The sequence below is a fragment of the Amblyraja radiata genome, chromosome 18 (genome assembly GCF_010909765.2).
Source record: "Amblyraja radiata isolate CabotCenter1 chromosome 18, sAmbRad1.1.pri, whole genome shotgun sequence".
NCBI lineage: Eukaryota > Metazoa > Chordata > Chondrichthyes > Rajiformes > Rajidae > Amblyraja > Amblyraja radiata.
This window is the reverse complement of record NC_045973.1, coordinates 23,959,747-23,983,796: the sequence shown is the minus strand read 5'-3', so window position 1 is coordinate 23,983,796 and position 24,050 is coordinate 23,959,747. Positions and strand designations below refer to the sequence as shown.

At 44.1% G+C, this 24,050-nt stretch overlaps 1 protein-coding gene across 4 annotated transcripts in view; it reads left to right on the top strand.

The window, feature by feature from the left end:
- Positions 1–24,050, top strand: part of rnf123 (ring finger protein 123) — a 204,342-nt gene that overhangs the window by 162,955 nt on the left and 17,337 nt on the right. For all 4 annotated transcript variants that reach the window (XM_033036858.1, XM_033036859.1, XM_033036857.1 and 1 more), the window contains exon 36: positions 19,269–19,411. In XM_033036858.1, coding sequence (XP_032892749.1) covers positions 19,269–19,411 — 143 coding nt within the window. The remainder of the gene's footprint in view (positions 1–19,268; positions 19,412–24,050) is intronic.

Below are 24,050 nucleotides of genomic sequence, written 5' to 3'. Positions count from 1 at the left end.
TCTCTGTCCAAGACCCCAAGAAATTGCAAAGACTGGTGAATGCAGCTCAGTCCATCATTCAAAACAAACTCGTGCTCTTGCCACCCCCCATCGACTCCATCTACATTTCACACTGCCTCAGGACGACTCCATCGACATTTCACACTGCCTCAGGGAAGCAGCCAACATAAATCAAAGACCACTCATTCCTGCTCATTCGCTAATCTCCCCTCTCCCGTCACTCAGGTGATATGAAAGTTTGAAAGCATGTTACACCAGATTCAGGAACAGCTTCTTCCCTGCTGTTCTCAGATTCTTGAACAGATGTCACATATGTTAGGGATGAATTTCTGATCTTCCATTCTACCTTGTTGAGGCCCTTGCACTTTTTTAAATCTGCATTTTCTCTAACTGTCATACTACATTCTGCACTCTGTTTATTTCTGATTTTATGCCACCTGATGTACTCATGTATGGTTTTATTTGCCTGCTTAACAAACAAAATTAAGGTTTTGGTGCCTCTCGATACATAAGTAAAGTAAAGTATCCTTTATTGTCATTCAGACTTTTCAGTCTGAACGAAATTTCGTGCCATGCAGTTATAACATAGAATAAAATAACAAAACACACAATAAACACAGATTTAACATTCACCGCAGTGAGTCCACCAGGTCCTCCTCACTGTGATGGAAGGCAAAAGTCTTAAGTCCTTGTCTCTTCCCTCCTTGTTCTCCCTCTGCGTTGAGGCGATCCAGGCTTCCGATGTTGCGACCCCGCCGGGTGATGGTAAGTAAGTCCCGCGGCCGAATCCAAGCTCCGCGAACGGGCCGGTTCAAACTTCGCGGCCCGGGGCGGTCGAAGCTTCCGAAGCTACCACCCTCCAGTCCAGCGGACGAAGCTGTCGTTGCGGGAGCTCCGGGAAACAGGTCATCAACCTGAGACCTGCGAGCTCCCGACGATGTCGTTCCCTGGGCCCGCGGCCGAGCCTCCGAGGCTCTGAAGTCGGGTCGCCGCTGCCGCAACGCCACCACAGCCCCGAAGTCGGCCAGCCTTGCGTTGGAAAGTCGTGGCTCTGCCTCCGGAGCCTCGAGGTAGACGCCGCACCAGCTGGAGCTCTGCAGACCGCGGCTTCAGGCTGCGACTTCAGGCTGCCGGCAGCCCCGGGTCAGCGAAACGGAGCGCTCCCCTCCAGCGAGGGATCACCCGCTCCACATCGAGAGTCCACGCAGCGCCCGCCGCTGAAGCCCCGGGCACGTCTCCGGGAAAGGCCGCGTCGATCCTTGATGTTAGGCCACGGGGGAGGCGACCTGGAAAAAGTCGCCTCTCCATGGAGGAGGCGACCGAAGCGGTTTCCCCCTTACCCCCCCACACCACCCCCCACACAAAACACACGAAGAAACATTAAATACATACTTTAAAACATACTAAAAAATAAAAAAAAGCTGGAAAAACTGACGCGCTGCTGACATGGCTGCACACAGAGGAGCGCCCCCTACATGATGCAGGACTTCCTCGATATTGCAGTGAAATGACAGCTCACATTCTTATAGAATCATAGAATCATAGAAAGTAGGTGCGAGAGTAGACCACCAGGTCCGTCGAGCCCGCACCGCCATTCACTCATGGCTGAACACCAAACAGACACACTTACCCACAAACAGTAGACACAAGACACAGAACACAAGACACTACCCTCCCCTTTATACCGCTATCACCCCTCTCCACCCCAAGAACCGCGTGATCTCCTGGGGGAGGCAAAAAAACGGATAAAAACCCAGGTCCAATTCGGGAAAAAAATCCGGGAAATTCCTCTCCGACCCCAATCCAGGCGATCGACACTTGTCCAGGAGATCACTCAGGTCTACTATACTAACCATACCTAGGTCCATATCCCTGCCCTCTCCCCGTAGCCCCTTATCCCCTTGGCAGCTAAAAAACCATCTATTTTTGACTTAAATATATTTAACGTTTCTGCTTCCACTGCTCCCTGGGGCAGTGAATTCCACAAACTAACCACCCTCTGGGTGAAGAAGTTCTTCCTCATCTCAGTTTTAAAAGAGCCCCCCCTCACTCTGCAACTATTTCCCCTAGTTCTAGCCTCCCCGATTATTGGGAACATCCTCGGTGCATCCACCCGATCAAGGCCCCTCACGATCTTATACGTTTCAATGAGATCGCCTCTCATTCTTCTAAACTCCAAAGAGTAGAGTCCCAGCTTACTTAACCTTTCCTCATATGTCAATCCCCTCATTGCAGGAATCAATCTTGTAAACCTTCGCTGCACTGCCTCCAGGGCTAGTACATCCTTTCTTAAGTATGGACCCCAGAACTGTACACAGTATTCCAAATGTGGTCTCACTAATACCGTGTACAGCTGCAGCAAGACCTCCGTGTTTTTATACTCAATCCCCCTAGCAATAAAGGCCAAAACTCCATTGGCCTTCCTGATTGCTTGTTGCACCTGCATACTGACTTTTAGTGATTCATGTACTAATACCCCTAGATCCCTTTGCGTTGCATTACAACGCAGCTCCTCCTCATTTAGAAAATAACTTGCCCTATCATTTTTTTCCCCAAAGTGAATGACTTCACATTTATTAGTATTAAATTTCATCTGCCAAGTTGTTGCCCACTCACCTAGCTTATCTATATCCTTTTGCAGACTCTTCCTATCCTCCTCATCCCCTACTTTCCCTCCCATTTTCGTATCGTCCGCAAATTTTGATATATTACACTTGGTTCCCTCCTCCAAATCATTTATATAAATTGTGAACAACTGGGGTCCCAGCACCGACCCTTGCGGAACCCCGCTAGTTACCGGTTGCCATCCCGAGTATGAACCATTTATCCCCACTCTCTGCTTCCTATTTGTCAGCCAATCCTCTACCCATGCTAATATATTACCCCCAATCCCATAATTTTTATTTTTAGCAATAGTCTCTTATGTGGCACCTTGTCAAAAGCCTTTTGGAAGTCCAAGTATACCACATCCACCGGTTCCCCTTTATCCACCCGGGTTGTTACTTCCTCAAAGAATTCGAGCAGATTCGTTAAACAGGATTTCCCCTTCACAAAACCATGCTGGTTCTGTCCGATGAAGTCATGTTTATCCAAGTGCCCCGTTAGTGTTTCTTTAATAATTGTCTCCAACATTTTACCCACCACCGATGTTAGACTAACCGGTCTATAGTTACCCGCCTTCTGTTTACTTCCTTTTTTAAATATAGGTGTTACATTGGCCATTTTCCAATCCACTGGGACCGTTCCTGCCTCCAGGGAGTTTTGGAAAATTATCACCAATGCATCCACAATCCCCACTGCTATCTCCCTCAAGACCCTTGGATGTAATCCATCAGGCCCAGGGGATTTATCCTCCTTCAGTCTCATTAATTTCCCTAATACCACCTCCTTGGTGATCTTAATAGTATTTAGCTCCTCCATTCCTACCGCCTCCTGTTTATCCAGCGTTGGAATATTTTTTGTGTCTTCTATGGTGAAGACCGATACAAAATACTCGTTTAATGCCTTTGCCATTTCCATGTTCCCCACCAACAACTCTCCAGTCTCACCCTCCAATGGACCAACGTTCACCTTAGCCACCCTTTTTCTTCTTATATAGCTATAAAAACTCTTACTATTAGTTCTTATGTTGTTCGCTAAATTCCTCTCATAGCCTATTTTCCCCGTCTTAATTAATCTCTTAGTTACTTTTTGCTGACCTTTAAATGCTTCCCAATCCTCTACCCTCCCACTACCTCTGGCTACCTTATATGCCCTTGCCTTCAGCCGAATACTATCCTTTATAGTTTTACTGAGCCATGGCTGACTGTTCTTACCCTTACCCCTTTTTTTCTTCATAGGAATAAATTTTTCTTGAAGGTTATACAGTAGATCCTTAAACGTACACCACTGCTCATGTACCGTCTTATTCTTGAGTCTGCTATCCCAGTCAACTTTGATCAGCTCAGTCCTCATACCTTCATAATCCCCCTTATTTAGACTAAGCACCCTAGCCTGAGTTTCAACCTGCTCCCCTTCTATTTGAATATGGAATTCGACCATATTGTGGTCACTTGTTCCCAACGAGTCCCTAACTATGACATTTTTAATTAATCCTGTATTCAAGTCTATAGAATGGGACATGAATCTACCACTGTTTGATTCAGAGCTAGACTGCTGCAAACGACACATGAAGTGTTGTTCGCTCTACGTGGAATAGACATGCTATATCTCCCTACAGATACATGCTTGACAAATCTACAAATGAAATAACTGAGGATTACTGATTATCACAGAAGTACTACTGAACTTTAACCATAGTTTCCCAGAGGCTACACATGATAATACAAATTAAGAGCCATTCAAAAAAAACATCATGGGTGATCTGCCTGCCCTAAGATGAACCTAATATCATACACAGACCATATACAACTTTAGAACCCCCCCACAAAAAAAAGGATTTGGAAAAATTAGAAGCAGTTCCTAAAGTGATTCACCAGGATAATTCATAAGATGAGAGGATTTTCCTATTAAGAGGTCTGACATATGGGTTCTGTATTCTACTTAAGAAGATTAATTCTCTCTATATCCACCATCAGCACCCTATATCCACCATCAGCACCCCTCAGGATCTTACATTGAAAACCCCTCTCACTACTCTAAACTGTAGTGAATATGGGTCCAGCTTGTCCAACTTTACCTCCTAAAAGACATCCCATCCATTCCATATATTAATTTAATAGACCTTCTCTGAACTGCTTCTAATGTGGAGTTTAGAAATAGGATTTTTTTTTTTACAATTGCACAAGATGAGACCATATACAACTTTAGACCCCCCCCCCCCCACGACAGAAAGGATTTGGAAACATTAGAAGCAATTCCTAAAGTGATTCACCAGGATAATTCATAAGATGAAGTTTTTCCTATTAAGAGGTTCGACTTATGGAGTCTGTATTCTTTGGAATTAAAAATAGAGGGGTGATCCTATTGAAACATATGAGATGCTGAGTGAGGATGCTTATTAAGGTAGACACCGAGATTCTTTCACTAGTGGGAGAATCTCAAATGAAAGGATTTACTACAATTGGCTTATTATTGTCACATGTCTTCCTTCGGGGGGATGCGACCTTTTCTTGTCGTATCCCCCGTCTCCATCTGCGCTGAGACCTAATCGCGGAGCTGGCGGCCTGCAACTGGGACCGACCTCGAGGCTCCGGAGGCAGAGCCACGACTTTCCAACGCAAGGCTGGCCGACTTCGGGGCTGTGGTGGCGTTGCGGCAGCGGCGACCCGACTTCGGAGCCTCGGAGGCTCGGCCGCGGGCCCAGGGAACGACATCGTCGGGAGCTCGCAGGTCTCAGGTTGATGATCTGTTTCCCGGAGCTCCCGCAACGACAGCTTCGTCCGCTGGACTGGAGGGTGGTAGCTTCGGAAGCTTCGACCGCCCCGGGCCGCGAAGTTTGAACCGGCCCGTTCGCGGAGCTTGGATTCGGCCGCGGGACTTACTTACCATCACCCGGCGGGGTCGCAACATCGGAAGCCTGGATCGCCTCAACGGGGGGGACCCGGGGGAAGAAGAAGCCATCACTGCCGGCCCGCGGCCGACTTCTACCGCGGGTGCGGCATGGACTTACCATCACCCCTGGAGGGGAGCTTCGACCGCCGGCCCTGCAGTCTACGGTGCTTCTGGCCGCGGCGGGGACTTTAAATCTCGACCGCCGGCCTGCGGCCTACAACAATCTAAAGCCGCAGTCTCCGGTGAGGAAGAGCCGATCCTGGACTGACTGGACTCTGGTCCTGTACACGGGGGGGAAATGGAGGAGGACTGGCCAAATGTTTGTGCCTTCCACCACAGTGATGAATGCTGTGGTGGATGTTTGTGTTACAGTTTTATTGTGTGTTCTTTATTATTGTACTGCTGCTGACAACCCAAATTTCCACCAACCCTGGTTGTGTGGCAATAAATTATATCTATCTATCTATCTATCTATCATGTCTGGATAAAGTAAGGAACAAAGGTCCCAATTTTCTCAGTGGATTGAGGGGAACAATCACAGCAGAACAGAGTTTTCCTTAGAGTCCTTGTCAATATTTAGCCCTCAATCATTAACACTTAAGCAGGTATTATTATCTTTCCTTCTTGTATGTGATACCTGGCAGTGTGCAAGCTGACTGCTATGTTTCCAACATAACCTATGGCTATAGCTATAACCTGTGGCTGCATTGCAAAATGTTTTTTATTGTCTGAGGCACAAAGAACATCTTCACATCAAACAAATCGTATACTAATGCATATTTTTCTTCTATAACTGCTATGTGCATTTCTCAGGAGATTGGTTGAGTTTCTTGAATAAGGTGATATATTTTGTAGTTACTCAGATGATGCAAACACCTTAGCTTAAATAGAAAATAAACTCTATCTCTAAATTAGCTCGATTAAGTTAATTTTATCCACAACAGAAGAATTAACAGTATTTCCAAATTGTTCAAAAGTCAAGGGTTTTAAGTTATTTCAAAGGTTGTGCTGTAATTGCAAAGATACTGTTAATTGATTAGCATTAGGGACTCACTTTAACATCAACATTTAGGATTACTCAACAGGATAAGGATTAGTTATATGTTATTGTGATTTTTCAGCATTAGTAATTATTCATAGTTATACAGTATAAATTACTGTATATTACAGAAGAATATACTGCAGAAACTACAGTACAGTAGAAATTGTGGCAGGATCTTGATTGGTTGGGCAGATAGGCTGAGCAATGGTTGATGGAGTTTTATCCAGAGAAATGTGAGGTGTTGCATTTTGGGAAGTCTAACAACGGTAGGATCTACACAGTGAATGGCAGTCCATTGAGGAGTGTTAAATAGGAGTGGGATCCAGGAGTGCAGGAGTTCCTTGAAAGTGGCATCACAGAAAGATGGGGTGGCCAAAAAGACTTTCGGAACATTGGCCTTCATGAGTCAGACTACTGAGTATATAAGTTGGGAGGTCATCTTACAGTTGTATAAGACATTGGTGGGGCCACATTTAAAGTATGTGTTCAGTTTTGGTTACCATTTTTAGGAAAGATATTGTCAAACTAGAAAGAGTGCAGAGAAGATTTATGAGGATGTTGTCACGACTGGAGGGCCTGAGCTATAGGGAGAGGTTTTTGATATATTTCATAATGTCCTCTTTGACTTGGGTTTAAAACTTTGATATCTGCAATTTGCCTTACGACTTTGTGCTATGTTTAACTTCATAATGGCAAGTTATTGTCAATCATCCATGGTATCTTGTCAGTATTTGGTTTCTCTTGTCTTATTCAGTGGAATATAATGAGCCACATCCTCCGGGCCTGGACTCACTGCCTGAAGTCTCCCAAATATCTACTTTGCTGACGTAAAGCATCCAGGAATCCAGTAGCATGGTCTGCGGGAAAGCAGGGTCTCCAGTGGTGCACTGAGGAATTTGCCCCCAAAACTTGGCAAAGTCACACCTATACAATTCCAATCACAAAACCTACAATAATCATTGAATCCTATTTAACACGATCTTTCTATTTGGAGATATTTTTTTTAAACTGTTAAAAATGCTTTAAAATATTAAAAATATATAGGACTTAAATCAACACAAATAATTACAGCCATTAAACCAGACTTAAATAATTAAACAACCTGCATTTGACTTTGCTTTTTATCTGCAGTCCTTCAGTCCGAGTTGAAATCAATTATGTTTTGGGTCCTTTGCCAGGTCAAACTTGGTACAGGATCCAATCAGTTTCCACAGCATAGATCCTGGGAGTTCAGCAAGCAGGAACTTGCAGCTGGACTCCATGTTTGGTTCACTGACATTTGACAAATATTCTAGGGTTACTTCCACTTTAGCATGCAAGTGCTGGTGGTTCCATTCAGAATTCCTAGTATTTACCAACGAGTTATTATCCATTTTCTTTCACATTGTTTTAAATTGCCTTTCCCTACTATAAATTACCAATATGATCAGTATTAATTTTCTTCTATTCTTAGCCCTTCCGGGTATTTTTCCAATCGTTAATCCCTTTTTTAGTACTTTCATCTCTTTCTTAATTATTTCATGAGACAGACTGGGCTATTTTACCAAAATATTCAGGACAAATTGTCGGTCTGCATGAAATTGCGGAATCAATGAGGCACAGTGAATTTTTGTAGATTTTGCCTTTCCAGTTTTCAAGCAACACATTCATCCTTAACGAGTCAGCGTACACAACATAAACATATCCGTCACCATTCCTGCGAAAGGTAGAGTTTGCAGGGCCTTTCTGCCTCCTGACCATTATCCTCATTATCCTTGCGAAATTCAGAAACAAACCTTTAATCACTTTTTACTCTTGCGGCATGATATTATGCTGTCTCAACATGAATTTCCCCAAACGCTCTTGAAGGAGCTGTATAAGTATTCTGTTATAATTTCCTTCATTTTCCTAACAAACTGTCTTGAAGTCATTTTCACCCCCAATATTTTCAGTATTTTGCTGTCTTCCTCTCAGCTGGGACTTTTCCAAAATGCAAAGTCTAATAACTATATATTTAAGCAATATTATTCTATTAAATGTGTTAATGTGAGAGCATAATATTTTCTGTGGTACATTATGCATACATTATTATACAGGTGCACAACCTTTTATCCGAAGATCCAAATAACGAAAACCTCCGAATAGCGGACATTTTTTCGGTCCTTGAAGAAAGGTCCTTGAAAACGTTCACCGAGGGCGGCCCGCAGAGGTGACAGCGGAACCTCCGGTCGGTCCTCGAAGAAAGGGGAACTAAATCCCCATTCATAAAAGAGAAGGTGAGGGTATATTGCGCGGGAGGGTTAATAATTGACAATATGCTGCTGCCTGCCCGCTGAGTTAAAAAGTTCCCACGGTAGACTCACGATACACAGTGTATCGTGAGTCTTGCGTGGGAACTTTTTAACTCAGCGGGCAGGCAGCAGCAGATTGTCGCTCCCTTCAGTTTCTCCCCACCTACACCCCTCTGCTTCCCGGCCATGTGTGTGACCCCTTCCCTCCCCTCTCCAGCTCCCCGCCCATTGCACCGGCGCGGGGGCTTTGCACTGTCTTCATGTCGGCAATGCCAGCAGGTCAGTGCCAGTCACCGGAGACGTCAGGACCAACGGGACACCGACCCCCAGGCCCACTGCAAGCACGGAAATCCCAGAGACCCACAGCCAGCAGCAGCCCAGCCCCGTTCCAACTCCAGAGGAAAACTGCAAACTGGCCGGAGACGTCAGGACCACCAGAAGCCGCTCCCCGATGGGCCGCTACGGCGACAGTTCGCCCACAGCCCGAGCTGTGCCCCCTCATCGGGACACCGACCCCCAGGCCCACTGCAAGCACGGAGATCCCAGATCAGCAACTCCAGCCCAGCCCCAGCTCCAGAGGAACACGCTCCCCGTATGGGCAGAAGCTGATGGTGTGCAAGGTACGTCTTGTTCTTGGGATCGCGCAGCTCGGGCTGTGGGCGAACTGCCACTTGTCGCTGTAGCGGCCCATCGGGGAGTGGATTCCTCTGGAGTTGGAGGGGGAGGGGGGTATTGTGCTGTTTGATCGCCCCCTACTATCCCAGGGACAGGGAGACAGGACGTTCACCGAGGGCAGCCCGCAGAGGTGACAGCGGAACCTCCGGTCGGTCCTGGAAGAAAGGGGAACTAAATCCCCTTCATAAAAGAGAAGGTGAGGGTACATTGCGCGGGAGTAGGAATCCCAAGACAAAGTTGAGTGAGCGTTCACCGAGGGTGGCCCGCAGAGGTGACAGCGGAACCTCCAGTCGGTCCTGGAAGAAAGGGGAACTAAATCCTCTTCATAAAAGAGAAGTGGAGGGTATATTGCCCGGGAGGGTATATCGCCTACCTGGAAGAAACCGGACATTTTTTCCAGGATGTCGTCTGCACACCAAAGCTCACCAAAGCTCACGTTTGGCGCCAAACGCACGTCGCCTCTGCTGCACACGGATATAAGAGTGTGAAAATGTCGCCTTAGGCCGCCTAAGGGCATGTAGCCCCGCTAGGGTGACATGAGTGCGAGAGGTGATTCAATGCTGCGGTCACATTTACAAATTCAGGAATTCATTCAACACACTGCATTTCATACAGACATTTATTCTGCAAGAAAAAACTACATTGAAGACTCAAACTCGCGACCGAGGAACTGCCGGGATCAAGGCGCAAACTCGCGACCTTGCGGATATGAGCCGAGCGCTCTACCACTGAGCCAGCCATTAAAATCTACGCTAAAAAATTTCCATTCCGAAGGCCGACAAATTCCGAATTACGAAAAGTGTCTGGTCACAAGGCTTTCGGATAAAAGGTTGTGCACCTGTATTACGGTTAATATGTACCGAGGGCATATTTTTGTTCCAATGCTCCCCATTGCCAATATCTTTAACATTGAAGTGATTGAAATCCAAGTGGTTTAAATGGCATCAGAAAAATAAAACCTCCGGAATGGATGATATTCATTACGTGGTTGGTTGGAGTCAGTATCAGCACAATTACTATATTAAACTTTGAATCTTCAGATGTCCTGGTTCAAGCTAAAACTAAAGACAAATAATAACCTCGTCACACATTCCCCTGCAAGTATCTCTGTCATTCCTTTAAAATATGCCCCTTCTTTGAATCTCTTAAACATCGCATCTGAATCAGTTTCCATCTGATTACACTCCTTGAGGATGTTCATCTACGTGTTCAATTAATAAAACAACGAGATTGGGGATATTTCTATTCAACCTGTCAAAGGAATTTGGGGGGGGGGGGGGGTTAGAAACAGTCAGTAAGGTAAACAAACATAATAGTTGAGTGGCAAATGACAATAGTGCTACCTTCCCAATATTTAACTGAAGGAAATAATGGGTTATCGGAGCTGTATGTTGTGACAGACAGCCTGACACCTTGCATGTCATTTTAATATTACACTTATCCCATCCCCCAAGATATTCCGGATTAATAAATTAAGGTTTTGTCAACTAATTACAAATCAGGCTAATTACAAATCAATAACATTAGCCAACTCCGAAACACGAAGTGCTGAGCATTGGGATCCAGACATCACGGACAACTGGCCTCAGTTCCCCACTCACAACTGGCAGTGCTCGCCGTCTGAACCAGGGGCCACGGAGCGTTTTTTGAAAGTGGGGAGGCTGAGCGATCACTGATCACTGGCCTTAGGGGGTACCCGGCGAGGGAGTGGAGCAACCAAGTGGGGGGACGGTAGGGACTTTTTGAAATTTGATGTATTAAAATTATTTTTTAGTGCATTGTAGAAGTATGATTTCAATGTTTTTTGTTTGAAGTATTTTTAAGCGGTAACTTTTTAAGGGGTAACTTTTTCCACACAAAGGGTGGTGGGCGTATGGAACAAGCTGCCAGAGGAGGTAGTTGAGGCATGGACTATCCCAACATTTAAGAAACAGTTAGACTGATACATGGATAGGACAGGTTTGGAGGGATATGGAACAAAAGCAGGTAGTGTAGCTGGGACATGTGGGCAAGTTGTGCCGAAGGGCTTGTTTTTACACTGTATCACTCTATGAGTACATTATACCTCCACCATGCATGAATGCTTCAAAATCAAGTGGTCGAGTTTTATTGCCATATATTCAAGCATATTAAAGTTTAAAGTCTCTCCTCATCAGACAACCTTTTTACCCCAGGAATCAATCAAGTGAGTGTCTCTGAATTCCCTCCAATGCAAGTACACCTTAAATAAAGATATCCAAATTGTCTGCAATACTCCTGCTGTGATTTCCCCAACACCTCCAATGGGTACAAACATACTTCTTATTTTTATTCTCTATCCCCTTTGGAACAAAGGCAATGTTTCATCTACCCTCACAATTACTTGCTAAGTGCTACTTTTTGCCACTTCACATACAACATCACACCAATTCTTCTGTGCAGCTGTCTTCAATAATCTCACCATTTAAACAGAGCTCTGGTTTCCATTCCTTTTACCACAACAGATAACCATCATATGGTATACTGGCACCAGTGTATCCGGTGTGGGCTGTGGTGCTAAGGTAGGGTTTTGCAATGTGATTCAAGAACCTACTTCTGTCCGGGACCTGAAGTTTGCAAGGACCTCATGATATGCTTGTTCATGTTGACGAGAATAAACGATAAATAGACGATCGGACTGAGCGGAGGTGTTCAGCGAAACGATCGCCAAGCCTGCGCCTGGTCTCGCCGATGTAGAGAAGTTGACACCTGGAACAGCAGATGCAGTAGATGAGGTTGGAGGAGGTGCAAGTGAACCTCTGACTCACCTGGAAAACTTATTAAAGATTAATATGTCAACTATGTCAACTAGACCACGATTGTGCAAACACCCAAATAAGGAGAGCAGCCATAGTAGTGCAAAGTTCAATGCTGAGGTAGGGTTTTGCAATGTGATTCAAGAACCTACTTCTGTCCGGGACCTGAAATTTGCAGGGGCAAAATGAACAGCCCCTGTGCAGTAGAGGGCTATGGGTGAGTGGTGCAATATTGCGTTGGGGGAACAGTTTACGTTGGGGAAATGAGTGAGTGGTGGAAACGGGTTGAGTTGGGGAGAATGGGTGAGTGGTGGATTATTGCATTGGGGCAAAGGGGCCCAACGGGTCCCGCTTGGTCTAGTGTATTTTAAAATAACACTGGGCACCATAGCTTGAATTGTGAAGCAGGTCCGTGAATAATTGACAGGAGAATGTTGGGGAAAGTGGTAAAAAAGGCTAAGTACACCTGCTGCAAAGTATTTGCTTCATCTTGGCAGTCTTTGACGTTTGCATAATATGTGTACTTGGACAAATAAGGATATTTCTTTCCAAATGGACCAGACTGAATTCTTGATGGGACTAGTTTCATTAGTGGAATGATTTTGTAGCAATTGCAAGTTGACATCTATCCACATGATTGGTTATTGGACAGAAAGCAAAGAGTGAGAATAAATTGGTTGTTTTCAGGTTGGCAGGATGTGACCAGTCAAGTGCCGCCAGCAATCAGTGCTTGGACCAGAGCTTTTCATGATCACTATCAACAATTTGGTCAAGGGAACAAACCTTACATTTCCAAGTTTAATGATGATACCAAGCCAGATTGGATTGTGATTTGGTAGGAGGATATAAAGAGACTGAGGGATATGGACAAGCTGAATGAGTAGGCAAGAATGTAGTGAGATACAATATATTATGTGAAAAATGTGAACCTATCCACTTTGATGCAGAAAAGTTGAGTTTTATTTAAATGGTGAGGAATTGGATGGCATTGGTGTTCAAATGATCTTGAGGGTCCTTCAACGTGTAACTGAGAGGCAATGTGCAGTTACAGCAAATAGTTAGGAAGGAAAATGGTCTGTTAGTCTTTACTTCATTCATTCCCACCTCCTTGCGTATAACCTACTTGAACCCCTCCAATCTGGCTTTCGCCCCCTCCATAGCACAGAAACTGCTCTCCTCAAAGTCCTCAACGACCTCCTCACCTCTGCTGACACTGGTTCCCTCAACATCCTCATCCTCCTCGACCTGAGCGCAGCCTTCGATACAGTGAACCATAACATCCTGCTCACCAGACTCAAAGACCTCGGCATTGAAGGCTCTGCACTCAGCTGGCTCCGTTCCTACCTTTCCAACAGATCCCACTTCATCTCTCTCCACAACCACACCTCTGCTACAGCCACAGTCACTCAAGGCGTTCCCCAAGGCTACGTACTCGGCCCCCTCCTCTTCATCATCTACATCCTCCCCCTTGGTCAGATACTCCGCCACTTCAACCTGGATGTTACGCTGATGACACCCAGATCTACCTCGGCACCAAATCCCCCCACAAGCCCCCCCCTCTCCCATATCAACTCCTGTTTGTCAGCTATAAAAACCTGGATGCAACATAATTTCCTCAAACTCAACAGCGATAAGACAGAATTCCTCCTCATAGGCTCCAAAGCCACACTCAGCAAAATCAATAACCCCACTCTCACCATCGACGGCACCACTGTCTCCCCATCTCCCCAGGCCCGCAACCTTGGCGTGATCTTTGATTCCACCCTCTCCCTTGAGCCTCACATCCGCCATGTCATTGAAACCTCCTTCTTTCATCTCCGCAATATCGCCAAACTCAGACCCTCTCTCACACCTCCCGCTGCTGAAAGACTCATCCATGCCTTCATCTCCTCCCGACTGGACTACTGCAACTCACTTCTCCTTGGCATCAGCTCCACCTACATCAACCGACTCCAACTGGTCCAGAACGCAGCCGCCCGACTCATCACCCACACCAAATCCTGGCATCACATCACTCCAGTCCTCAAACAACTTCACTGGCTTCCCATCTCCCACCGGATCAACTACAAAATCCTGATCCTCACCTACAAAGCCCTGCACCATCTGGCCCCCCCATATCTCACTGACCTCCTCTCCCCCTACCAACCCTCACGGTCCCTCAGATCCACATCAGCCGGGCTCCTCTCCATCCACAAGTCCAACCTCCGCAGTTTTGGGGACAGAGCCTTCTCCAGGGCAGCTCCCAGGCTTTGGAACTCCCTCCCCCAACTGATCCGCAATTCCGTGTCCCTCACCATCTTCCAATCCCGCCTCGACCCATCTCTTCACCTCTGCCTATCCTTAGCCCCACGTCCCCCTCCCTTTTCATCTGTGCATTAATTGCCTCATATTGTGTTTTGTATTGAATTCTGTCTTTACTTTGTGTACTAGTCATGTCTCTACTATTTATTTCATTCCCCTTACATGTTTTTCCTCTACCTGCTAAATTTTTGTAAGGTGTCCTTGAGACTCTTGAAAGGCGCCCATAAATAAAATGTATTATTATTATTATTATTACTGTAGGAGGATTCGCGTGTAGGAGTAAAGATGTCTGATGGCAATTCTACAGAGCTCTAGTGTGACTGAGCCAAAGCACTGAATAGTTTTGGTATCCTTTTCTGTAAATGGATGCACTTACTATATAGCAATACAAATTCATAGGGTTTGCCAAATGAGGGAGATTTAGCAGACTTGGCCTATGTTCTCTCGAGTTCAGAGAATTGAAATACACAGAATTCTTTTGGGGCTTGATACTGTGGATGCAGGGAGTTCCCCTCACGAGGGTATCTTCAGCCAAGGCTACTGTCTCTAATTTAAAGTTGGGCTGAGACTGAGAGAAATTTCTTATCACAGAAGATGATGAAACTTTGGAATTCTCCTGTCCAGAGGGCTGACTAAGTCATCCCAAACCGGTGGATAGATTTCTGGATGCCAACAAATAGACAATAGACAATAGAAAATAGGTGCAGGAGTAGGCCATTCGGCCCTTCGAGCCAGCACCGCCATTCAATGTGATCATGGCTGATCATCCCCAATCAGTACCCCATTCCTACCTTCTCCCCATATCCTCTGACTCCGCTATCTTTAAGAGCCCTATCTAGCTCTCTCTTGAAAGTATCCAGAGAACCGGCCTCCATCGCCCTCAGAGAATTCCCCAGACTCACAACTCTCTGTGAGAAAAAGTGTTTCCTTATCTCCGTTCTAAATGGCTTAAGGGCCTGTCTCACTGCGGGGACCTAATTTCCGAGTTTAGAAGAGTTTGGGAGAGTTTATAAAAGTGTCATGGTCTTGTTGTATCGCTGAAGTGGAACACCTCCTACGATCTCCTTTGACAATGTAGAAGATCTCCTTCGACCTCCTTCGACTATGTTGAAGACTAGCTTCGGGAAAATTGGACACCGAATAGTGGAGAGTGAATAAGACCACCTTCGACTACCTTCGACTAACACTATCTACGACTACCTTCGATTACCTTCTATTGCCTTCGATTACTGACGAATAACATGCTGACCAACTACGACCTGTTTCGACTAAACCTACGAGTAAAAAAAATACCGATTTTTTTTTTCCCATGCCGACCAATTTTTACTCGCGGACAATTTTCAGCATGCTAAAAAATACTCCTCGACCAAATTGAGGCCTCGAGTATGCGGGAACTTCTCTCAAGCATGAAGGAGAGTTACATAGACCTCCTAGGACCACGTGTGTCAACCATGCTGCGAGTTTGAGTCAAGCCCAAATTCTTCTAAACTCGCAAATTAGGTCCCTGCAGTGGGACAGGCCCTTTATCCCTTATTCTTAAACTGTGGCCCCTGGTTCTGGGCTCTCCCAACATCACGAACATTTTCCCTGCCTCTAGCGTGTCCAAACCCTTAATAATCTTATATGTTTCAATAAGGTACCCTATCATCCTTCTAAACTCCAGAGTATACAAGCCCAGCCACTCCATTCTCTCAGCATATGACAGTCCCGCCATCCGGGAATTAACCTTGTAAACCTACGCTGCACTCCCTCAATAGCATTGTGGGGATAATGCAGGAAAGTGGCACAGGAGAACATCAGCCATGATCATGATGAATGAAGGAGCAGGCTTGAATGACCAAATGGCCGATTCTTATTCTAATTTCTTACTTCTGTTCTTAATCAATTGTACTGCACTTAAAAACCTACAGGTTCTGGTTGTGGAAGCTACTGCATTGATTTTGTGTCATTTTCTTTGGGCCCGTGCTCTCCTTCAAATAAATATCCATTGATTTTACCAGAAATAGATTGTCTTTCCTTTCACCTTTCTATATATTTGGGAGAATGATCACTATTGTAGGTATTTTAAACTCTCCGTGGTTTGTCCCAGCTATGTGTTCTGTTCTCAACACAACCTTTCAATAGTAACGGATTACTTGCAGTTGTATATTAATCTGTTTTTGCACAGTAGCTTACTAAAGAGATATGTTTTGTCTCCTATGAAGTTTAAATCCATATTGACTGGAAGATGAATACCATTGTTTCACAGAGATTTGTGTATATGTTTGAGCATCGGTTTATTATTGCCATGTGTATCGAGGTACGGTGAAAGCATGGTTTTACATGCTATCTAAACAAATCAGATAAGCAATACATAAATACAATGAAGTCAAACTCAAGTACAATAGAGCAAAAGGGAAGATACAGGGTGCAGAATATAGTTCTCAGTAATTGTGGAGTACATAAGTACCATAGACAAAATCCAACGTCGACGATAGAATGTGTGTAGTGTGCTAAATGATCTAATACTCCATCCTCATCTTGTAGAAACTAATACAGCACAGAAATATGCTACATATTACTGAACAAGCAACCAATCTAATAAAATTGGATGGTTTTGCTCATAAATTACTCTGTGAATATTCATGGGGGCTTTTCAGACCACATAGGGAACCACGAGTGCAATGTTTGTGCAGTGCATAGTCTTTACAAAGGTTATGGAAAATGATACAAACAATCATTTCCATAGCCTGATTGTGGCCTTCATGGTTTGCGGGCACAACACTCAGGAGAGGCCGATAGGTCATGATCTCCTTCAACTCACCTTCACAACCCTTACCCACTGACCCACATCAGAGCTCCAGCCAATGATGCAGGACTCCAGCCAGGAATGGGAGCGAATCCTCGAGTCTTTCAGAACTGTGCAGCACTTTATCCGCACTCCATCCTCAATTACCACTCTTGGGTCGATCGTCACATTGGGACCAATGGCGCATTTCTCTCCAATCTGAGCACCTGGGTCCTAGGAGAAAGAACAATACATTGATTGCAAGTCCAGTAATCTGCAATACAGTGCCGTCCATAAGGTTTGGGACAAAGGCCCATCATTTATTTATTTGCCTCTGTATTCCACAATTTGAGATTTGTAATAGAAAAAAATCACATGTGGTTAAAGTGCACATTGTCAGATTTTAATAAAGGCCATTTTTATACATTTTGGTTTCACCATGTAGAAATTACAGCGGTGTTCATACATAGTCTCCCAATTTCAGGGCACCATAATATTTGGGACACTGCAATGTCATGTAAATGAAAGTAGTCTTGTTTAGTAATTGTTGCATATCCTTTGCATGCAATGACTGCTTGAAGTCTGCAATTTATGGACCACCAGTTGCTGGGTGTCTTCTCTGCCAGGCTTGTATTGCAGCCATCTTCAGCTTATGCTTGTTTTGGGGGCTAGTCACCTTCAGTTTTCTCTTCAGCATATAAAAGGCATGCTCAATTGGGTTCAGATCGGGTGATTGATTTGGCCACTCAAAAATTGACAATTTTTTAGCTTTGAAAAACTCCTTTGTTGCTTTTGCAATATGTTTTGGATTATTGTCTTGCAGTAGAATGAACTGCTGGACAATGAGTTTTGAGGCATTTGTTCGAACTTGAGCAGATAGGATGTGTCTATACACTTCAGAATTCATTATGCTACTACCATCAGCAGTTGTATCATCAATGAAGATAAGTGAGCCAGTACCTTCAGCAGCCACACAGTGTTTCACAGATGAGGTGGTATGCTTTAGATCTTGGGCAGTTCCTTCTCTCCTCCATACTTTGCTCTTGCCATCACTCTGATATGTTAATCTACGTCTCATCTGTCCACAAGATCTTTTTCCAGAACTGTTGTTGCTCTTTTAAGTACTTCTTGGCAAATTGTAACCTGGCCATCCTATTTTTGCGGCTAAGCAGTGGTTTGCATCTTGCAGTGTAGCCTCTGTATTTCTGTTCATGAAGTCTCCTGCGGACAGTGGTCATTGACAAATCCACACCTAACTCCTGAAGCGTGTTTCTGATCTGTCGTCTAGGTGTTTGGGGATTTTTCTTTTATAGAGAGAATTCTTCTGTCATTAGCTGCGGAGGTCTTCCTTGGACTGCCAGTCCCTTTGCGATTAGTAAGCTCACCAGTGCTCTCTTTCTTCTTTATGATGTTCCAAACAGTTGATTTTGGTAAACCTAAGGTTTGGCTGATGTCTCTAACAGTTTATTCTTGTTTCTCAGTCTCACAATGGCTTCTTTGACTTTCATTCGCACATCTTTGGTCCTCGTGTTGATAAACAGCAATAAAAGTTTCCAAAGGTGATGGAAAGACTTCAGGAAAGGCTAGGTGCTGAGAGCTCTCTTATACCTGCATTGAGAGCTCTCTTATACCTGCAATTAAACACACCTGAGAAATTACAAAGACCTGTGAAGCCATGTGTCCCAAACATTATGGTGCCCTGAAATGGGGGGAACTATGTATAAACACAGCTGTAATTTCTCCTTGGTGAAATCAAAATGTATAAAATTACCCTTTAATAAAATCTGACAATGTGCACTTTAACCACATGTATATTTATTGCTACATGTAATTGTGGAGTACAGAGGCAAATAAATAAATGATGGGTCTTTGTTTCAAACATTATGGAGGGCACTGTATCACTTCAAGGTCCCCTCCATTGTACTTAATTTTGTACTTTTTTCTAGGGTCCAACGAGGAACAGTTGTGCTCTTGGCCGATCCCTGCTTTCAGCTGCGATCAATACAGTATCTTCTTGGAGAAAACGATCTCACTGCTCTGGGAGCAAAACCTCCAGGAAGCGTGAAGAAACACTTCTCCCTCCAAGCATGTGAGTATAGTGGGTACAGACCTGAGGAACATAATAAGTTTGAAGATTTCCATTACTCTTTTGAGGGAGGAAATGGAGAAATTGTTTGCATTTTCATTTGGTATTGTTTTCCCAAAAGCTTTCTCTCTCCTTCAAGGCACACGTTGGCAGGACAAGTGGTCCAGTTATGGCTATCAAGAGTAGTTAAAGATGTATGATGTGGACAAAAATGAACATTAATGCTCTGATTGGAAAGAATATCAGAATTTGCAAAGAAGAACCAAGGCTAACAAGATATTTAACACACAGTTAGAGCTTTCATTGATATGCTAACTGCAAACATTAACTAATGATACATAGATCCCTTACAGATTGAAATAGGAAAAGTTGTATTGAGGAATAAGGAAATGTCAAATAAATTAAATCCCAATTTGTGTATTACATAAAGCACAGAAAACCTACTGAAAATGATGGAAAACTACAGGGCTAGAATGAGTGGGAGATGAAAAATTTAGCATGAGTAATAAGTAATGTTGGAGAATTTAATGGGACTAAATGGTGTTAAATCCTTAAAGTCTGATTAACTGTATCCTCAGATTTTGAAGGAATTTGTTCTGGTGGATGCATTGGTGTTATTTTCAAAATTCTATTGTTTCTGGAATAGTTCCCACAGGTTGAAGGGACACCAATATTACCCAGTGATTTAAGAAATGAGGAAGAGAGAAAATGGAGACAAGCAGACAGTTGGCCCAACATCAATGGTAGAGAAAATGCTGGAATTAATTATTAAGGATTGTTTACAGGGTGCTTAGAAAACAACTGTAATGATTGATTGAGCAACGTCACTGTGGATTTATCAAAAGGAGGGCATGTTTGGAAAATATTAATTTAAGTTGTAACTGGCAGGATAGATGAGGACAAGGTGGTTGAAATAGTGTGTTAGCACTTTCAGAGGCTTTTGATAAGTTGCCACACTAGAATTATTTAATCAAAATTGGCGAGCCGTTAACTAGCATCAAAATTCCTAAGTATGTTTCTCTCTTGGGTTCACACCTTTGTCTATCCAACAATCTGCGTAGCAACAGACTACCTGAGGTAGTCTGTTGCAGGCCCTGATTTGACCTGCTTTTCTTCACTTCCATTTTTTTTCTCCCTCTCCTTACTATTCAATCTGAAAAAGGTTCCCGACACGAACATCACTTAACCATTTTCACCCGAGTTGCTGCCAGAGTCGCTGAGTTACTCCAGCATTTTGTGTCTATCTTTGGAGTGTGGACCGTTGGAATATACCCTAAGGCCATTCACTCTATTTTTTTGTTAATAATTTCTAGTTAAAATCAAATTAGAAATAAATGGGTCATTTTTGGATAGGGATCCTGTAATCAATGGGGAGCTGCAATCAATGCAGTGGCTCCAGCTGTCCACAATCTAAATCGTATCAGTGGTGAAGAAGCTGTATGGTACGCTTACCTTCATTGCTTGGGGCATTAAATGTAAGTGTCAGGAAGTCGTGATGCACCTCTATACGACATTAGTTAGGGCGCATTTGAAATATTGCATGCAGTTCTGTTTGCCGCATTATGAATAGCACAAGCATGGGGAATAGATTTCTAGGGGCAACAGGGGAATGGGAGGGTATGGCATTGCAGGCAATCCCAAGGTTTCCCCTGCAAACACTGTAGCCAGGCAAGAGCACTCGCTCAAGTGGATAGAGAACCTCTAAAATCATAGAATTGTATAGCACAAAACGAGCCCTTCGCCCAACACCTCCATGTCTCTTGATGCCTATCCATACTATTCCCGTTTGTCTGCATTAGGTCCATATCCCCTTGTTCCTTTCCTAACCAAATGTTGTTTAAACCTTGTATTTGTATGCCTCCTCTGGCAGCTTGTTCCAGATAACCACTACCCTCTTTGTTAAAAACTTAACCCTCAGATCCCCTCTCAGCTTAAACCTGTCTCTTCTTGTTCTAAGGTAGACACAAAATGTTGGAGTAACTCAGTGGGACAGGCAGCATCTTTGCAGAGAAGGAATGGGTGACGCTTCAGGTCGAGAGCCTTCTTCAGACTGATGTTAGGGGAGTGGACAGAACAGAGATAGAATGTAGTCAGCGACAGTAAGACTGGTGGATGAACTGGGAATGGGAGGGAATGGAGAGAGAGGGAAAGGAAAGGCTATTTGAAGTTAGAGAAGTCAATGTTCATACCGCTGGGGTGTAAGTTATCCAAGCGAAATATGTGATGCTGTTCCTCCAATTTGTGCTGGGCCTCACTCTGACAATGGAGGAGGCCCAGGACAGAAAGGTCAGATTGGGAATGGGAGGGGGAGTTCAAGTGCTGAGCATCCGGGAGATCAGGTAGGTTAAGGCTGACTGAGAGGAGGTGTTCAGCGAAATGAATGCCGACCCTGCGCTTGGTCTCGTTGATGTACAGAAGTTCTAAACTCCCCAGCTCTTCTTGTTCTAAACTCCCCAGGCCTGGAAAAAGACTCTCATAATTTAAAAAAATATCTGAAGTCACTTTTCAGCTTCATCTATTCCAGTGAGAAAAAAATCGAGCAGATCCAATCTCTCCTTATGTCTACCGGCTTCCATTCAGGCAATATCCTGATAAATCATGTCTGCACTTATTCTTTTGCTTTTATGTCCAGCCTGTCGTGCGGTGACCAGAAATATATACAATATTCCAAGTGTGATCTGATCAATGTTATGTGCAATTGCAACATGATGTTCTAACTTTTATACTCAATGCCTCAACCTGTGAAGGCAAGCATACAAATGCCTTCTTCGCTACCCTATCCACTTGTGCCTCCATTTTCAAGGAGCTGTGGGCTTACATCCCAAAGTTTCTCTGTACCTCAACACTCCTAAGGCCGCTGTCGGTTACTCTATATGTCCTACCAGAATTTGACTTACCAGATTGAATTAGCTCACTTGTTTGGATTAAATTCCATCTGCCACCGTTTCATCCAACTTTACAGGTAATCAATATCCTGTTTATCCTCCCATGTTGGAGGAAAATATTGTGGTCCTCTGCATTATAGGCTACAGGTAACTTGCGAATTATGAGGCAGATAGTCTATCTCAATAATAATTTAAAGGATCCCATTTACCAGAGGATTGCCGAAAAGACACAGCATAGATGGAGAACATTTGGCCTTCGAGTCTATAAACTATATACAACAGCATTCAAACTCATCCCACTGCCTGTCCTTTCCCCGCAGCCCTGCAAATTATTTACTCTCAGATAGATCTTAATTGAATACCGCAACCAAATCTGCCTCCCCCCCCACCTACCCAGCAGTGCCCCTTATTCCAATGGAAGTAGTATCTATCTAGTCTAGTCCTTTGCGATTCTGTGATTTTAAATACCTCTCGCTGATAATATTGGGCATTTTGGGTACCTGACAAAATGGAGGATTTCTGCTTTTGCAAAGCCTGCTTGACATCTTTTGCAAAAGCTGTAAAGACCATGAGGACCACGGCTCCAGAGTGTCTGTGGCCTGGGAAGAGGTTGAATACAGGTTGATGTCCAGGTGTCCCCTAATTGATAATATGTATGAGGGTTTTGCAGAGGGTGCTAGGTCCTGCTGAAAATGCATGCTCAGGTTGGTTGGGAGATGATGGGTTATAATAATGTTGATAACTATGTTGCATGGTCTTCGCGCTGTTACTCGTGATTGGACAAGGAGAGAGGCTTTGCACAAATTGTTCACTTTATCTGGTAGAATGTTTCTTTGCTTAATGAAACTGTTTCCCACGAAGTGCTTTCTATCAAAACAATGTTATGTGATATTTTGTGATTGGGTTAGGGAACTGTCAATTAATGTATTTTGTAACCCTTATTGATGATTGGCTTGTAGGGGTTGCTCGCCCCATGTATTTCGCGCCAAGGGACGGTGAAGGAATAAAAGAGGGGAGAGCACATGAGAGTGTGCCGATCTTCTGGGATAGCACATGGGACAACTACAGCTGATCTGCTGTAGTTGTTCTATTCGCACGAGGCTGAAGGGCTTGAACGAGTAGAGATAAGGATCGGACCCACGGTGTTGGACTAGGCATCGTATTGGTGTTGGATAATAAAGAGAGTTGATTACCAGTGCTTGTATTTGATGTTTGACAGAACCAGACTAAGGGGGTAAGATTAGGACCGGAATTACATCGCATCTGCACACAACCACTTCTGTTCTAACAAGAACCTCTCGGTTTGAGCACAAAATGACATTTTTTTCAAATAAATCTCTTCTGTACCTCTCTAAATGCTTTACCTATTCCCCAGAATGTGGCCCAGAACTGCATGAAAGGCTCCAGTTCTGGATGAGCCAGTGTTTTATAAAGTTGTGTTTGTGTTTATAAAACCCACGGTAATGTAACCATGAAAATTCATGTGAATTTAAGGCAAATTCGTGAAGTGTATTTTGCTTTCGGTGCATTGTTACCTCATCAGTAATTGAGTATAGAAATTGGGATGCTATGTTACAGTTGTACAAGAAGTTGGTGAGGCCACATTTGGAGTATTGTGTTCAGTTCTGATCACCCTGCTGTAGGAAGGATTGTTAAGCTGCAAAGTGCAGAGATTTATGGGGAGGACATAGATTTAAGGTGAGAGGGGAAATATTTAATAGGAACCTGAGGGGAAACCTTTTTCACACCAAGCCTCC